The sequence below is a fragment of the Nematostella vectensis genome, chromosome 4, assembly GCF_932526225.1.
Source record: "Nematostella vectensis chromosome 4, jaNemVect1.1, whole genome shotgun sequence".
In the NCBI taxonomy this organism is placed as follows: Eukaryota; Metazoa; Cnidaria; class Anthozoa; order Actiniaria; family Edwardsiidae; genus Nematostella; species Nematostella vectensis.
In genome coordinates, this window is record NC_064037.1 from 4559427 (window position 1) to 4577957 (window position 18531).

The 18531-nt window shown below is 38.0% G+C and overlaps 3 protein-coding genes across 4 annotated transcripts; 1 reads left to right on the top strand and 2 right to left on the bottom strand.

Annotated features, from left to right (window-relative positions):
• The first annotated feature begins 3690 nt into the window (after positions 1 to 3690).
• Positions 3691 to 9556, top strand: LOC5513077 (INO80 complex subunit B). Of its 2 annotated transcripts, none has more exons than XM_032382622.2 (10): positions 3691 to 3866; positions 4238 to 4451; positions 4681 to 4835; positions 5164 to 5203; positions 5652 to 5754; positions 6343 to 6400; positions 6686 to 6789; positions 6861 to 6923; positions 7236 to 7348; positions 8797 to 9556. In XM_032382622.2, exons 1-10 carry the CDS (start codon positions 3821 to 3823, stop codon positions 8954 to 8956), a joined length of 1056 nt encoding a protein of 351 aa, XP_032238513.1. In that variant the 5' UTR covers positions 3691 to 3820; the 3' UTR covers positions 8957 to 9556. The 2 variants fall into 2 exon arrangements, with proteins under 2 accessions (XP_032238513.1, XP_001633405.1); XM_001633355.3 differs by having other exon boundaries at positions 3692 to 3866; positions 5161 to 5203.
• Positions 4457 to 12087, bottom strand: LOC5513068 (DNA polymerase delta subunit 4). Its single transcript, XM_032382623.2, has 4 exons — positions 11890 to 12087; positions 11698 to 11787; positions 10552 to 10663; positions 4457 to 4863 (listed from the first exon to the last, which is right to left on the bottom strand). The coding sequence occupies exons 1-4, from the start codon at positions 12008 to 12010 to the stop codon at positions 4860 to 4862; spliced, it is 327 nt and encodes a 108-aa protein (XP_032238514.1). The 5' UTR covers positions 12011 to 12087; the 3' UTR covers positions 4457 to 4859.
• Positions 12088 to 16222: 4135 nt separating this feature from the next.
• Positions 16223 to 18524, bottom strand: LOC5513055 (AH receptor-interacting protein). Its single transcript, XM_001633308.3, has 3 exons — positions 18390 to 18524; positions 18124 to 18306; positions 16223 to 17411 (listed from the first exon to the last, which is right to left on the bottom strand). The coding sequence occupies exons 1-3, from the start codon at positions 18471 to 18473 to the stop codon at positions 16698 to 16700; spliced, it is 981 nt and encodes a 326-aa protein (XP_001633358.1). The 5' UTR covers positions 18474 to 18524; the 3' UTR covers positions 16223 to 16697.
• Between the last annotated feature and the right edge of the window lie 7 nt (positions 18525 to 18531).

The window sequence follows — 18531 nt, forward strand, 5'->3', positions numbered from 1 at the left end:
GTAAGCCTCGACTTGAGGCAAATTCCCTGCGCATACCAGCGAGAATCCTCTGGAACTTGGAATAAAACAATGCAAAAACCTGTGAATACTACATGATCTCGCTGGTATTTGCAATCCATTCAATTGAAATCGATGATTGCACTGTAATTATGCGTCCTTAGTGCCTATGACCAGCAGGCACAGTGGAACTCGAAACTGGACTATTAGCGTGTTGCTATAGTAGTGTAGTGATTTCGTTTATGACATCTTTCGTGTTGCCGCATTTAGCCTTATGTTCTTCTTAGGTCAGTCGCGCACGTGCAAATCTTTCATACTCAGAAGGTAAGGAAAAAAGTAAGGAACTATTTTTAAATGTGCGCGATCTAAAAAAAAAAAGGTTCTTGTGCACATTTGAGACAAAAGTGGAATACTTAAGCGTAAATATTCTTACACTTACATCGCCAACGGGGGTGTAGGGAGGGCAAAACAAGGAAGTGGCATAAATAAAAGAAAACATTTGTTTCAATATTATACATTTTTTATACATATATCACTGTTTCACAGAAACAGCAGAAAATTCTTTGTACAGAAAATCCTTTGTACAATGTCTCAGCTGGTAAGTACACCAAACCATGGAAGGGCTACTACAGGGTCACGCTTGCGCTCAAGCGCCGCCTACCTAAGCGTGACGAGTCCAGAACGGCTGCGAGGGAGACTAACTAAAGATGGCCCGATATCCATCGTAGTGACTTGGATCCAATATTGAGCAGATTCGTAGCAGGCTACGTCAGATTGGTCATTTTCTTATAATTTTTGAAAATATTGGGGACACATGCTCCCCGGGAAAGAAATAAATGTTTTTTTTCGAAATATTTCCTTAGGAAAATGACATTTACATTATTCTTTTCGAAATACGCCGAAAATTAATCAATTGAATTGTACTGTAACCCCCTTCCGCCTTCCAACGTTTGGGACCATTCCGCCTCCCCAGGGGCGGATCCAGGATTTCAAAATGGGGGGGGGGGGGGGGGATAATGGCTGCATTGAAAGCTTATAACTGATCCAGTGGTTCTTGGTAGGTCACTACATAGATTTTATAATACTTCACGCTGAATTTAATTTGTCGCGTCAGCAAAGTCAAGCAGCAAAGTCAAGGGAAATGGACAGTACCTCCCATCCCTCAGACATTTGTTTTCTTCAAACAAAGTGACTCTTCATTTCTTTACAAAGGAGGGGGGGGGGGGTGGGGGATATCCACCTTCCCTGCATCCGTCCCTGCTACCCTGCGACTCGATTTTCTTTCCGTTGGAGTAGTGTACAGGACCCGAAATGATCCCAGGACCCGAAACGATCCCAGGACCCGAAATGATCCCCAAAAGTACCCCAACTGATCCTCGGACCCGAAACGATACCGAGGAGTCCCCGAAATCAACCCCAAGGAATTGCGGTAATGGACAAAGGGAAAGCAGAAGAAATACTTTCAATTCTTTCAGCATAATAAAGGGTTAACAGCGACTCGATTTCTAAACAACGTGACTTAAAAATATTTAATTCCAACGCAATACTTCTATTTATTACATTGCCCGGCGTTAAACCCATAAACAGATTCCAAAACAAATACACAACTTTAACTTGCTACTGAAAGGAATATAGCATAAACATAGCGCAGCTTTGCTCAGATCAACCATACTTTTGACCTTCCATCACACTCTTAACATTTTGCGGTTCCGACACATGACTCCGACACTATAAATCTCATTTCCGGTAAACATCACCCCTAAAAATTAATATTCATCTGACAACCAAACATGTATTTCACCACAAAATCCTTGTTCACACGAGCGAATATTTACCGACACATTTTAGGCAGCCGGTTTGGGCGAGAAGATGGAATGACAAAAGCACACTGAGTAATACACTCGAACAACCCTTCTACTACCGATGCAAAATAGTGAAAGCACTATTATGTGAGTTTTGAATTTCCTCATGTAGTCGTGCGTACACCCCGGCATGATCTCGTGATATGATAGGTCTTTCATTCACCGAAAACAAACATGCCAAAAAATAACTTTAAAACATTCCGCTTCCTATGTAAAGCAGCATGTCCCATCTGTAAAGACTTTCTTTTATGGCTTGTTATGTAAAAATGATTTATCCACGCCGGGCTCCTCAAATTACTATCACAGGAATTGTTAGTTGACCCCAATTTCTGACTCAACCACTGTATTTCCCCCGCAGTCGTATATAAAAATCTTAATACTATAGTTTTAGTTAATGTAAATTACCTTTTAATAACACAAACAAAGCTAAATGTTTCATATGTTTTTAAAACTTAAAGCCAATCCTTACACATTCCTTTAGTTGTCCATTACTGTAATTCCTTGGGGTTTATTTCGGGGACTCTTGGGGATCGTTTCGGGTCCCGGGATCAGTTGGGGTACTTTGGGGGATCGTTTCGGGGCCTGGGATCGTTTCGGGTCCTGGGATCATGTACAGGACCCGAAATGATCCCAGGACCCGAAACGATCCCAGGACCCGAAATGATCCCCAAAAGTACCCCAACTGATCCTCGGACCCGAAACGATACCGAGGAGTCCCCGAAATCAACCCCAAGGAATTGCGGTAATGGACAAAGGGAAAGCAGAAGAAATACTTTCAATTCTTTCAGCATAATAAAGGGTTAACAGCGACTCGATTTCTAAACAACGTGACTTAAAAATATTAAATTCCAACACAATACTTCTATTTATTACATTGCCCGGCGTTAAACCCATAAACAGAGTCCAAAACAAATACACAACTTTAAATTGCTACTGAAAGGAATACAGCATAAACATAGCACAGCTTTGCTCAGATCAACCAAACTTTTGACCTTCCATTACACTCTTAACATTTTGCGGTTCCGACACATGACTCCGACACTATAAATCTCATTTCCGGTAAACATCACCCCTAAAAATTAATATTCATCTGACAACCAAACATGTATTTCACCACGAAATCCTTGTTCACACGAGCGAATATTTACCTACACATTTTAGGCAGCCGGTTTGGCCGAGAAGATGGAATGACAAAAGCACACTGAGTAATACACTCGAACAACCCTTCTACTATCGATGCAAAATATTAAGAGGATGTGAAAGCAATATTATGTGAGTTTTGAATTTCCTCATGTAGTCGTGCGTATACCCCGGCATGATCTCACGATATGATAGGTCTTTCATTTACCGAAAACAAACATGCCAAAAAATAACTTTAAAACATTTCGCTTCCTATGTAAAGCAGCATGTCCCATCTGTAAAGACTTTCTTTTATGGCTTGTTATGTAAAAATGATTTATCCACGCCGGGCTCCTCAAATTACTATCACATGAGTTGTTAGTTGACCCCAATTTTTGACTCAACCACTGTATTTCCCCCGCAGTCGTATATAAAAATCTTAATACTATAGTTTTAGTTAATGTAAATTTCCTTTTAATAACACAAACAAAGCTAAATGTTTCATATGTTTTTAAAAATGAAAGCCAATCCTTACACATTCCTTTAGTTGTCCATTACTGTAATTCCTTGGGGTTCATTTCGGGGACTCTTGGGGATCGTTTAGGGTCCCGGGATCAGTTGGGGTACTTTTGGGGATCGTTTCGGGTCCTGGGATCGTTTCGGGTCCTGGGATCATTTCGGGTCCTGTACAGCGCTCTCCTGCCGGCCCCTAGAACTCTTCGAATCGGGGAGGACTGGTAACCACAATTCTAGCGAGATTTGGGCTTGGGCGCCATGTTTTTTGTTGTGCTTATACACAAATAGCAAACCAAAGAATGGCTGAATAGGTTTTTTTTAACACTATGGGTAAAAGAAAAGACAGAGACACCGGCGAAGAAGAAGGAAGACGTAAGATTTTAGCTTCGTTGTTAGTAATTGATAAGTTTAGGCATCGCTAAGAATCAAAATGAGAAAAAAACTCTAAAACAGGCAGATTACCCTTTATGAATCCCGTTTGTTCGCTACCCTGAATTCGAATGTGCTTTACATTAAAGCATCTTGTTTTTTCAGACCCTTTGAGTGTAGCTGTATGTAGATAAATATTGCAGCTATGTAGTAAATTTACAGCGCAAGTCGTGTGAGATAGTCTTGTGTTTCCTGTAGGACCCTTTCAACCCGATCAACTGAGAAGGGAGTATGAGCAATGCTTCCACTGTTTGCATTTAGACTAGTAAGCATACAACATACCAAATTTAAATTATTATTTTGATTTCTTCTAGTGTCATCACCCAAAAAGAAACACAAACACAAGCATAAAAAGCACAAGAGAAAAAGGGAAGGAGATGAACACGGGAAAAAAGAGAGAAAAAGAGAAAAGTCAAGAGACAAAGATCGTGACAGGGAAAACGAATCTTCAGTCACATCGGAGCCAGGAAGGATGGGGGCCTTAAAACTCAAGATAAAGCTGGGAGGACAAACTTTTACCACTAAGCAGTAAGTCTGTTGCATGCTCTTTAGATATTATTTTGAACAACACCACAAGCAGTAAGTTGACAAAGACATATATCATACAACACATTGAATCTCAGAGAGTATCCTTATTTGAACTGGAACTTGTGAATCTGAATTATGGTGATTGGACAGTTCTCAATTTGATGGCATAAGATTTCTGGATTACTCTTTTGTTCTCTAGAGTTTTTTTAATTCCTCTCTTGTTGTCTAGGGTTGCCAAGATTGTGCCATTGTCTGATCCTGAGCATATGGTCACCAGTGAAGAAGAAGAGGTTGAACCGGATGTTGAGACAGTTGATGCGACTGATGACACATTGGATAGACTTGGTGCAGAGTCTGAGACAAGCTATCAGCTTTCCATTGCAGGTATGCAAGCTCACTTATCCAGGATCACCTGTAAATGAAAACCAGTGAAACCTAGTATAAAACACTTGGAAATGAAAAAAAAATGGAAAACATCTGCACTTAATAAAGGATTAATTTAGAAGGTTTGACTGAACAATTTGTATTTGGGACATGAAACATGTTCTTTTTTTAAAGAGTGTCAGATTCATAGATTGTCATTTTATGGGAGTTCCACTGTAAATGCTTACTAGGACCAAGTCAAATGGATACCAGTCTCAAATGGCAGTTTATTTGAAGAAAATGGCTCATCTGAAATATTTATAATTTATACTTGTCCTGATTTTAGAAGGCAGTGAAGTTGATGATACAAAGAAAGGAAATGAATCAGAGTAGGTATTATTAAAGAATATACAGGGCATAATCCAAATCACAATGACCCCTAAAATACAGTTAAAGCTTCCTCTGCTTTGCTCTAATATCACAAAACTGCTGATTACTATTTAAGTTTTCTTGTTATATTTTGTGTTTTTACAAGGATACATGAGTTTGCTCATATGTTATGTTATGTGTGTATCAGTTTACATGAAGGTATTTTGTTGTTTTCTACTCCTGAAGCTAAAAATTATGGAGAAGTTTACATATTTTAGTAACATTGTGAAAAAGAGTTGAGAAAAAAGAAAAAAGTATTCATTTACAACAAAATTACTGTAATAATTGCAGCTATTGCCAAAATAAAACTTACATCAATTTTTTTTAAAGTAGCCGGCGCTCTGTGGGTAATAGCTAGCGGTTCCGCCGGCCTCCGTGGCCTAATGAAACCCCTGGTATGTTTTTCAGGAAAGAAGAAGAGGAATGGCTTAATGCCCTTGAGGCGGGTGAGCTGGACGATTATGGCAGGCTAAAGCAAGAGAAAGATATAAGTACCATGACAGCCAGGCAGGTTTGTATAATAAACTCTTATGTTTATGGAGTATGGTTTATTGTTTCTCTATGGAATGTCTATGAAAAATGTAGGAAAACAAATCAACACAAGTTTGAAAATGTTTCATGTCTCTGTGAAAACAGAGAAGTTTCGCTGATGTTTAAACTTTAGGGCTTCATCCGAGCAAAGGGTTAATGCTTAAACTATTTTGTTCTACAATGTCTATGCAGATCACCTTATTCTATAGCTTAGCTCATGGGCTACATTTAATTTTAGTTCAAAGTGATGTCTAATACTTGTTAGTGTTGAATAAAACACACATTCCTATATCTCACATTCCTGCATTTACATTAATTTCGATCCTTTAGCAAGCTTACCGCACTTACAACCTTTCAAATGATGCTCTATGTAACTGCTGGTAAATGAGTACCTGGTTAAGTTACTCATTTACCAGACAATGGCGGATACATAGCGTAACTCCCAGCTGGGATCATTTTACTATAAATGTCTTTTAAATTGTAAAAAGTAGATGCGGGTTATTAAATGTAATTAATAATGTCAAGTTTGGTCGCTAGTTTTATTTCAGTGTTGTTTTTTTCTTACCAGAGAGCTATGCTAGGTCATGAAATCAAGGGAGAGAATCAGCTGTTAGAATTACCAACAGGTATACAATCCCAACTTGAGAGATCTTTGACAACTGTTTGATGCTGATGATTAAGGTGGAGGTGAACATGATGATACTTCGATTAGGATGATGATGATGATTATTAAAAAAAAAGATGATGATTATGATGACCATGATGTACTGATAATCATTTGACACCGGGAATCCCAGTGATGTGTCAATTATAGTGATGCTTAGTATGACAGAAAAGTTAAGATAGAAAAGAATACTAACTATGTCCATTATCTTCAGTCCTGTCTATTTAAGAACTATTTTATTCTGTAGAACCAAGGAGGAAAAATGAAGACACAGAGGAAGCACAGAAGAGACGAAAACAGAGAGCTAAGAAGAGAAAGCAGCAGTTACAGAAGCAGATTGAAGAGAATAAGGTGATGCTGATACTCTAATAAAAAGGCAAACATCTCACTTTTTGTATGTACTCATAATAACTTTTTTCAAGGCCCAAACAGTGAAGAAGCTTCTTGTGAGAGAGCCAGGACGTGCTAAAAAGGAGGAAGAAAAGGTGTGTTTAAAGAAACGCTTTCTGCAGTATATTAAATCACTCTGAGTTGTGATTTTGTATTGGCAAGACAAATGGCTCTAGTTCTTTTTTTTTGTAACCAATTAAAAGGCTAGATGATAAAGAAGGAAAATAATTATTGGTGTCAGAGATATCAAACTGTACTTGGTAGAGTATTTCTCTAACCAGCCTTTTCCCAATTAAAAAATTAAAAAATCTGCTAATGTTCCCTTTTGTGTATTGAGCTATTCCTTCCTATAGTACGATGACCTTGTTGTACAATTATTCTTGATTTTTGTTTTATTGCATCATCAGGCCAAGCGCTCAAAGGCAGAAATACCAAATATCCGCTATGTGAGTGGACAGAATGGTGTCTCTCTCTCATACCCCCCTGCCATGGACTTCCCCCTCAAGTCAAAATCAGCAAGGTACCTAAACTGTTATTGTAGTTTGAGATTGTGTTACTGTCCAAATATAAACCACCAAATTATAATGAAAATGATGTGCAAAGTTTATTTGATCGAGTGGCTGTTATATGCAATAAAGTACAAGGACTCATTGTTTATTGTGTGAAATTTACCTCTGAATTCCCTTGTTATCCAATGAATCAAGTCATTAATTTCTATTAAAGTTTTGTCTGTAGACCTCTAACCAAAAACACAAAAATTTTGTTAGTTGTACTGCAAACTTTGGAATGTGAACATCAATCACAAATGTATTTGAACCTATAATCTACGAAAAAAAGCATTTCCCTCTCCGCCCAATAAATGACCATGGACCATCTGACTGTGACTTGCATTTAAAGGGGCAGTTGCACGTTCGTTTCAAAGTGAAAGTACACCATGGAATCGTCATTTCTTGAGAGCAGATTTCTTGAGAGTGAATTTCTTGAGAGCAAAATAGACGGCTGAAAGAGTATGTAGATGTGAAACCATTTGCATTGCGCCCAATTTACTCACAAGAAGACAATCAAACAGGTTTTAGATAGTGTCCAGTAGTTTTTCACTGTGCTGGATTTGTGACTGTAGCATTCTTGAAAAATACTGCTACTGGTGCGAATGCCATTTTAAACAGGAATGTGCACTATAAAAGGGACTTGCCTAAGGCAAGCTGTCATTTGTCATTTGACATCACTGAGTGCAGAGCTCCCTAGAGAGAGAGAGAGAGAGAGAGAGAGAGAGAGAGAGAGAGAGAGAGAGAGAGAGAGAGAGAGAGAGAGAGAGAGAGAGAGAGAGAGAGAGAGAGAGAGAGACCAAAATGCTACAATAGAGTTCTACAGTGGCCGATAACACACTATTGAAGTAAACATAGCCTTATCAACAGCTGTTTCTTGAAACAATGAAAATTAGGGAGGAGTAGATAGGGTTTTGAAGCGATGAATATTTCAAAGCTGTTGTTTGTACGTGCGCGCACTATGACGCCATTTCAAAAGAGCGTGCACGCTGTTTTTAAATTTTATTTTTCAATTCAAATGAGTGCACGCCGTGTTTGATTTCTCAAGTATAATTTTTGCTCTTGTTTTTGTAGAGAATGGACTCCAAACACTTTCCCAAATATTCCTTATAGCTCTAACTATTTTGTACTTAGTTTGTCGTACAGCTTTACTTTTAGAATGTTTTCTTCCGGCAGTTTACAGACGTCTGCACTTGGTGAAGCCTAGTGGTGAATGACGACTTGCACAAGAGCTTGTGTAAAAGGGGGGCGGAGCTATCTCTTTTATAGCACGCGTTTGTGTTTAAAGCCGAAAAAAATAATTGTGTCATTTTTCCAGGATTCTAGGTTCTGGTCCTGAAAAGCAAAATAGGGCAAACATCAACTAATTTAAACAAATTAAAATTGTCTTTTAATGACTGGACGTAACTTTTTTGACTTGTAGACCTCCAGCTCCTAAAGAAAAGTGCACAGCCCAGGGCTGCTCAAAAGACAAGAAGTACAACTGTTCCACTAATAACCTGCCAGTGTGCAGTTTGGAATGCTACAAGCTTGTCAAGAGTATTCCAAGTGCATTCAAGGGTCCAGCACAAATTGCAGTATAAAATGTTAAAAAGGGTTGGGCTGATGTAGCCACCTCCGCAGGGATCTCCTTCGTTTAAGAGTTATATGCTGTGAGTGATATGTGCTAAAAGAGGACAAGTTGTGACACCCTAGTCAATTTGAAACCTCATCTGCGGGGACACTAGCGTTGACAGAAACGCTTCCCAAGGATGACGCCCAATTGACAATCAGAGTTTGCTATTTTCCATCTTTTAGTATAGGTCCAGATCATTATGTATTTCCTACTAGTAATAATGTACAGTAAAACATATAAAAGGGGTACCTACTTGCATTTACAAGACTGATTTAAAATCCTGATGTCATTACTCTGTGTAGAAAATATTCTTTATATAACAGACACAAATTGTAGGTTACAACTAACCTTGTTTATCTGTTTATGAAATCTACAAAGTAGTAACAAGTACAAGACAATAAAATATCATTTTTCTAACAGGTTTCAGGATTTGGAAAGATCAAACTTGTATTCTGAGTACTAGAAGCAGAAGACAAAAAAACCAATGTACATTTCTTTCAGTTTTTATTTTATTTGTGTATAAAAATATTAAGAAAAAGACTAGAAATAAAATGAATTTTCTCTTGTTTACATTTGTTCTTGTGAAACTTTTACCTTTTCATTTGGCAAAAAATGACAAAACCTTGTACAAATACCTGTTTCTTTATGCACACAAGCATAACTGTCATCAGTACGAAATCAAAGGGGCCACACTATAGCTTAGGCATCTATTTTGTACTTGGAGTTGTAATGATTATTCTTCAGATGGAGAAATGAAACAAGATAAATCCCCTCTCAAAGTCAATACTGATTCTTCAGTCAAGCTATCATCCATCTTTCCTCTAATGACAGGTTAATGAGAAAATTGTGAAACACTGAAAACTTCCAAGCAGCGATCACTCAATATCACTCTAGCTTTCCAACCCATCACATTAGAGTGTAGTCTGATTAGTAGCCGCTCTTACTGTCACACATGCCTTTTCCACAAAGGGGGGGAAGGCATGTGTGACACTAATTAGAAAAGGTCAGTTAAAAAAATGGAAGATTTTGCAAAACCCTTTACATACCCTTCTGCCCCTTTCTTTTGTTCTAAGTTTGGCCATGTAAGACAAAGAAAAATACTTTACACCTAGAAATACACCCTAGACACCTAGGATACACCCTAACATTGCTGTAGGATGAAATTGTAACACCCTGAGTGCTTTACATATGGTAATAAGTATTTCCTTGCAACTTTGATAAATCTATTTACACAGTAAAGCAGACAGAAGATTGTACCTACATACTAAGTTTTACTAAAACCAAGTTGCCTGTTTGGTGCTCCCATATATTCATATGTCTGTGTTTCAGGATGAAGTACTTGCCTATCTGCATTGAACTCCTTGCTAAGGTTCAAAGATTTTCTTTACTCCACAGGCTATAAAAACAATATTATAGTAAAGGGAAAATTATATTTATATAATTCATATTCATATAGCAATGCAAATAGTGGGGGCATGATACAGAAACCCCCTCCCCCCTTCTTACTGGCTACATCACTGACACATGGGTAAGTTTAGTTTATCCCTTTAACAGCGTACTCACCAATCTGTATAGTTACTATCAGTAGGGTGGAGGGCTAAGATTTTCTTGACATCCTGAGGAGGGTTCAGCCCATATCTATCAGCTCTTTCCCATCTCTCAAGTCGGGTCATTCCTGTTGTCAGTGATAGATTGGTGAAGATTCAAATGTCATGAACTAGGCATGATTAACAATAGAGGAAACGGTTTCAAATTGATTACGCCCATCTCTAGTCTTCAGATCGACCTTTTTGTACCGAATGTTATTTCTGTAAAGGATTTTACAGTAACTACCTTCTATCTCAAATTTTACACAAATGATGTTTGGTTAGATTGAGCTGTTGTTTCAATTGAGGTCCCTAATTGTTCGATGACAAAATCTGGATAGACTGAGATCCTGATAGAAATTCTAGTTATTGTAAACTAATGTGTGCAAATAAAACTTGAATTGAATGACTTCAGATTCCCTGCTAGCATATGACTCTTAGCTCTGTGTTCAGGCCCGTACGCAGGGGGGGGGGTGCAGGGGGTGGGAACGCACCCCCCTCAAAAGTCATTGTCTTAATAGACGTGCTATTTGAAGACAAAACATAAGCTAGATCACTAGTATGTCATTAACCCATGAGTCAGTCTTTATTGTAGCCAAATCTGACAATAAACGTCCTGCGGAGATACTGCAAAGGCATAAAAAAAGCCCTTTTTGTTCTTTCAGGTGGTCACATTTCAATCAGAAAACTCACTCACTCCCCCACCCCCCCCCTTCCCCTCCCTCAGTTATGTCCACTTTTCGGATTTCGCACCCCCCCCCCCTCCCCAAAGAAAGACAAATCCTGGGTACAAGCATAGTAGGTAGGCGTTAGCGAGAAAGCCTATGTTTGGCCGCTGACTCCCAAAATAGAGGATATTTCGCGAGTCAGCGGCTACACGTAGGCTAGCGAGAAAAACGCCAGCTCAGCGAAATACAGTAAAAAGAGACATCTGCTAGGGAAGACTACTGATAAAGATAAATAATCCTAACCGTTTTATTATAAAAAAAAAGTCTAATTACACCTTTGACGGAGGTACACGCTGTTCATGATCATGGCGCTCATCACCTCATCGAGTAGTATAAGAGTCCATGAGGGTTCTAGATACTCTTCTAACAAAGATAAGAAACTGATAGTATTATACCTAAGCAAGGTCCAAACTCTGGAGAAAGATCAAACTCCCTCAAAGTCTTTAGGTCATCTTGTCTTGCGTCGATTGATACATCTTTATCAGCTAGTTGAAATGAAAATGTATCAAACAACATAGACAAAACAAACTTGAAAATCTGTTTGCGATTACTCGATCTCGATCGGCGTTATGTAAGTAAGTAAGTACCTTTTGCTGACGGCTTTCCCTTTATATCGACAGGCCTTGCCTTCGTCTGTCGTAATTTCTGGGTTATAAGACTGTCTTTCTTGGCTTTTGGAAATGAATCGGTGATCAATTTGTTAGACATTTTTACGATTTTTATGCTTGGACTGTGGTTGTTTATTTCGCGGCAAACATCAGCTGGGAATCAGCTTAGCGACCATGCTTGCGTAGAAAACGCGCATTTTGATTGGTTATGAAAAGTAACATTCACGCTCATTTACATATCACCCTTGGAAATGGCAAAGGCATCCCAAGCTGTGCGAATAAAATCGAATGATAAATGTGTAACATTTTTCTATCGATTTGGATATTCAAAAGATAGTTCAGAAAATATAAATAACACCGTTAAGGGTTGATTATTGGATGAACTTAAAAGAAAAAAAATAACGGTTGCTCAGGCTAGCTTTAAGCAGCAAAATATCAGTAACAAAAATAAATTTATTAAGCGTTTACATAAAAAAGCAATCTTTTTAAGCATAGCTATCAACCTTGCTTTAGCAAAAATCTTGAGAAAGTACAGTGAATTTATCAGAAGTACCAAGATAGCTATTGCGGGAGAATACAGTAAATGGTGTGGTGGATATTTTCAAGAAAATTAGGCTTGAGAAAAGGTTCAAAATCTAGGGCCCCGAATGGTCCCACGAAATTTCGATGTGCTCGCATGCTCGCGCAAATTTTTTCCGCCTAAAAATGCTTGGTCTCGCACAAAAGACGGTTTGCTTGCAAGCTCGCAAGTGGTCGCAAAAAAAACATTCGGGGGCCCTAAATCTTAAAGACTCCCGCCTAATGCGGGAGAGTTGACAGCTACGTTTACGCAGTGACTAACGGTCCGGCAGCCGGATGGGGTCCTAAAAAACTAACGGTCCGGCAGTCCGAAAACCCTATGTTTCTCGTTGAATTCAGCTCATATCTATCCCAAAATAAGTTATCTTTGCAAGCGCTGTCTTTTGAATAGATTTTATTGGGTATTTATTAGACTCCCCGAGATCGGCACTTAGGAAATAATGACAATAACAGACAACACGCTATCTGAAACCGCCAATGCGTAAATCCTCGATAATAGCTCGAACTTACTTAATCTCCCCATAACAACCAAACTGCATAAAACTCGTATACAAATTCTATTATAATTATTTTTTTTTGTGAAAATTATATTGTAAATAAAAATAATGCGTCACTGTTTGCGCAGTTTGATTGTAACGAATACAGCAATCATGAGCTACGATTTAGACTGCCGGACGTTTGTATCCTCATTCGGTTTCTAGATGAGGATAGTTAGGTCTTGCGAAGCCATATAAACACTGTATTTCATCTTGTTATTCATTCAGTAAAAATTTACTTATAATGTACTGGGCTGCCTGTGCCTCGCTCAATCTCAAACTGCTCGGTTCTTTTATCCATATGGCAGCGTCGTTATTCTTGATAAAGATAGGTCATTCAAGGTAAGGGATTGAGAAATATCGCGATAAATATAAAGTTCTTAGTAGTATACATCGTGCTCCAATTTTTAAGTGTCGCACTTAAAATTGATTTATATTCTGTATACGGGGTTGAAGAATGATGCGAAACTTTATTTCTTCGCAGTGGCTAAATGAGGGGTAGCCGCTAAAGGTACTGCTTGAGCTAAATGAGCGGTAGCTTTTTATTTTTTATTTTTTTTAATAACGCGAGAAAATGTAACCTTGACGAACAAATGGCCTTCTATCTTTATTTAGATAGAGGAAACATTTATCGATCTATTGATGTCTTTGACATGAAAAAGTTCCCCTTGCATGTGTACAGTAAGACATCGCTACTTTCGGTGCCGGAAATGTGTTACGCATATTAGAGTAAGCCAATCTCACAAATTTTAATATTATGGTCCAAAAGTTGTTAATCTTCATATGAAAACGAAATGGCGAATTACAAATTCTATTGTGCCTTTTTTTTTACCCTCTTCGTTCTTTGTACACTGCTAAAACCTCAGCATTCCCGTAGACGAGAAGTTTCGTGTGAGGCCCGCTCTCACACTCAAGTTCTTGAAAAGGTCTTGAACATTGAAAATGACCCGTAGTTCGTTCTTCTCTTCAATCATCCAAGCGAATAACAACTTATAAATAAAAGTGAATAAGCACAATTCTTTCCTGTTTAGAAACAAAAAGCGATTGTTTTTTATTTGGTTTTATTATTTTTTTATTATTCCGACGCTTTCCGTTCTGTCAAGAGGCAAGTCTCGCATAGCGTTCCATCAAACTCCCGTTCAAGGTCTTGAAAATACTAAATGAGCGGTAGATTTTTCTTGTTTTTAATAACCCAAGAAAATAACATGTTAGCAAATAAAGATAATTCTAGTTTGTTGTGAAGCGAGAAGCGATTGCTGTTTCTTTTAATTCGACGCTTTCCGCTGTGTGTACAGACTATAAATTGAAGCATTTTTTTCACACTAAAGAAGTTTCGCATCACGAGCCCCCCAACTCCCGCTCAAGGTCTTGGAAATACTAAATGAGCGGTAGTTATTTTTAATTTTTATTTTTATTCTGTACTGTTTTATTTATATAGTATGGCTTCTAAATGTGTAATTTGCAAGACCTTGAACGAGAGGCCCCGGGCCCACGCGATGCGTGAGTTCCTTATGTGACAAAAATGTAGGTTAGACTTTACAGAGAACGGAAAGGGTCGGAATAATAAAACAAAACAAAAAACCTAATCGCTTCTTGTTTCTAAACAAGGAAAGAATAGTGTTTGTTTGCTAAGATGTTTTTTCCCTTGGGTCATTAAAGAGAAGAAAGACCTACCGCACATTTAGTATTTTCAAGACCTTGAGCCTGAGTTTGCTGGGGCTCGAGATGCGAAACTTCTTTAGTGTGAAAAAAAAAAATGCTCGAAACTATAGTCTGCACACACAACGGAACAACATATTATTTCCTTGGGTTACCGCTCATTTAGTATTTTGAAGACCTTGAAAGGGAGTTTGGGGACACGCGATGCGAGACTTCTATAGTGTGAAAATGCCCAATCTTATAGTCTTTACACACAGCGGAAAGCGGCGCAATAATAGAAATACCAATCGTCTCTTGTTTCACAGCAAAGCTTGAATTGTGTTTGTTTGCTAACTTGTTATTTTTTGGGTTATTAAAGAGAAGAAAAATCTACCGCTCATTTAGTATTTCCAAGACCTTTGAGCTTTTGAGCGGGAGGCCGGGGCCCACGCGATGCGTGACTTCTCGAGTTCGAAGTGTGACAAAATGCTCGAGAAATAGACTGTACACAAAACGGAAGGCGTCGGAATAATAAAACCAAAAAAAAAATCGCTTCTTGTTTCTAAACAAGGACGTAATTTTCTTTTATTTATAAGCTGTTATTTGCTTGGATGATTTAAAGGAATAATAAACTACGGGTAGTTTTCAAGGCCTTGAGTGAGAGCGGGCCTAACGCGAAACTTCTTTCTATGGGAATGCTGAGGTGTTAGCTCTGTAGAACGAAGAGGGCAAATAAAAAGGCACATTAGAATTTGTTATTTTCCATTTTGCTTTCATACAAAGATTAACAACTTTTGGACTATAATATTAAACATTTGTGTCACCGGCTTACTGCTCTTACTCGAATATGCATTTTAAACACATTTTCATAGTGCCACCCAAAGTAGCGTTGTCCTACTGTACACAGGCAAGGGGATCTTTTTTATTTCAAAGACATTTATACATCGATAAATGTTTCCTCTATCCAAATAGAGATAAAATGTCATTTGTTCGTCTAGGTAGCATTTTCTCGCGTTATTAAAAAAAATTAAAAGCCTCCGCTCATTTAGCTCACGCAAGACCTTGAGCGGCTACCCCTCATTTAGCCACTGCGTTATTTCTTTATTCAACTTGAAGCGCTTGGCTATTTCAAACAAAAATGGACAGTTTTTATGGGGAGATTAGGTGAGTTTGAGCTTTTATCGAGATTTACGCATTGGCGATTTCAGATATCGTGTTGTCTGTTATTGTCATTATATTTCGTAAGTGCCGATCTCGGGGAGTAAATATCCTGTGTACAGCGTTTATAGAAAACGCCAAACCCAATAAATCTATTCAAAAGACAGTGCTTGGGTATTCCTAGCAAAGATAACTTATTTTGGAATATATATGAGCTGAACTCAACGAGAAACATAGGGTTATTTCGGACTGCCGGACCGTTAGTTTTTTAGGACCCCATCCGGCTGCCGGACCGTTAGTCACTGCGCTATGTTAAAGGCAAAAAAAGGTTCCATCTTCTTTTTACTCATATGTCTTGTTTATAGTTTATTGCAACTTTGCAGCAAAAGAGAATCTCAAAACACTGTTAGTGTTTTCTTTATTATACTCAGCACAGTCGGATTCTTCAGATTCCTCGATAATAAATTAATATTTTTCAATATAATAATAATATACATATAATACAAAACAAAAAAGTTAAAAAAACACGAAAACAATGCAAAATGATGCAATGGCAATCGTGCAATTCATGCCAAAATAGCAGTCTATTAGAATGTGATCTACACATAGACTGAGAAAACTCAGAAACAAGCAGCCTGAAACAAAAACTGTTTAAGAACAAAATAAGTGTAGTACCAATAATTTAAAAAGGCTAAGTGATGTACTGCTAAAACGATTAATAAGCCTGGACCGTGAAAAAAGAACATGATTTAATACCCTTGTTTCTTGGACATGTTGTTTTGAATATAGGAAACTATATCCTAGATTACCTTTTAAATTTGCCTTGGTATCGGGGGCTTGCATTGCAATCTCTTGTCAATAATCTGTTCTAAATCATTAAGCTGCAAAAAGTTTTTTCATCTTTTCCCTGTCCTCTGCATTGTGATCCTTGATCATTTGGTCTAGCTCGCTGACCTCCTTCCTCACTACCTTTGTTAAACTTGGATCAAGCTCTGCAGCTCTCTTGAAATCAGATCTAGCTTCTTCGGGATCCCAGCAAGCTTTGTGAGCTTTTGCTCTTCTAAATAGTGCTTTAACATTGTCTTTATCCTTCTCTAAAACTGTTGAAGTATGTTTGATCACCTCATAATATTCACCAAGAAGTAACTTGCACTGGGAGAAATTTAAAAGAAAAGGAATTTTCATTTGATCTAGTTTGACCCATTCTTCATCTCCTGGTTTTTCTCTAATAGACAGTTGCTCCAGGCAACCTAAAGCCTCTGCATATTTTTCAGCTGCGTCTTTATACTTGCCATCAACATATAACTCATTCCCCTCTTCTTTGTACTTAGGAATTGCTGCAAGCTTCTCTTTTGGATCCATCTGCCAGGTCTCTTTCTTGTATTCTCCAGGTTTGTTAACAGAAATGAGTTCAATTTCAAAGATAAGGTCCTTTTCTCCTGTTAGGAGAACATCTAAGTCTGCATATCCTGTCGTAGTGACTGCAGAAAAACTGCAGGAGTGCTCATGGTGGTCATGCACATGTTCACCTTTGTTTTTCTTTACTGCATTGCGGAAATTTTTAGACACAAAATGATAACCTGCAACCACCTGAAAAAAATAATTCAGAATATATCTAAAACTATTCAGGATTTATGATTGAAGGTATTTTTTCTGTTTAGAGCTGTAGTGTCTGGGCTACCTGTGTTGTCACCGGGCTCCTTGTGTTAGGAGTATATTATGTTCGAGACATGTAATAAACAGCTGTGTTTACGAATGCCTGTTCACATGGAGCAAGTTCAACTCTGGCTCAAGATCACATGCTAAAACTTGTGCCCCAGCTGTTCCTAGGGCCAGGGAGAATGGTGTTTTGTAGCCAGCCAGCCCTTGTTCAACGAAATGAAAAATTGAGATAAAACGCATGTGGACTTTAGCCAAAGTTATCTTTCTTACCACCAGGACAACTTGCTTTATTTGAAAGGGCCCTAAAAAATTATAATGAGAAGGGTTTTAGTAGGCAAACACTGTCTTTTCATCTTTGTAAAATATTTATTGATTTTAACATGAGCAATTGAGGATCCTGGTGTAAAAAATGCTATCTATAGCGAATGAACAGCTGAATTGAGCTAGATAAATTTGCAGTAAAAACAATCGTTGTGAGCTATTGAATTAACTTTTGGGGAAGCAAAGATTATAATAGGCATAATTTTTCAAAATTAGTATTTAATAACTATATCTCTAAGCAAAAATCGAGAAGGAGTTAATGTTCAAATGGTCAGAGTCAGATGTTGTCACAAGAAAATAAAATAATTAAAACACTTACCGACTTATCACACGTAAACCTAGCCACTTCTTTAACTCGCATTGTCTTGATCAGTTCTTCCCATATCTCTAGCTTAAACTTCTTTCCCATGAGAAGCTCAAAGGGTTGGCCGATCTTCCTGCTACAATCAAGCTCTTGTTTCTCGGATTGCTCCATTAAAAATGTCTTGAAATGAAACACCGCCTAAAAAAAAACAAAATGGCTTTAGATTGCAGTAAAATCTCTTCAAAGATTGTTTTCAAAAGATGCAGACTTGTTCTAGTCACCTTAGATCCATGAGGAAAAGCAGGAATATCCCCTTCCCCGGGGTAAAGAACCTCTTTGACGACTTTCTGATTATTGGACGCCATTTTGCTTTTTTAGATCAACAACAAAACCGCTCGCAAAGGATTATGAGCACAGGGAACC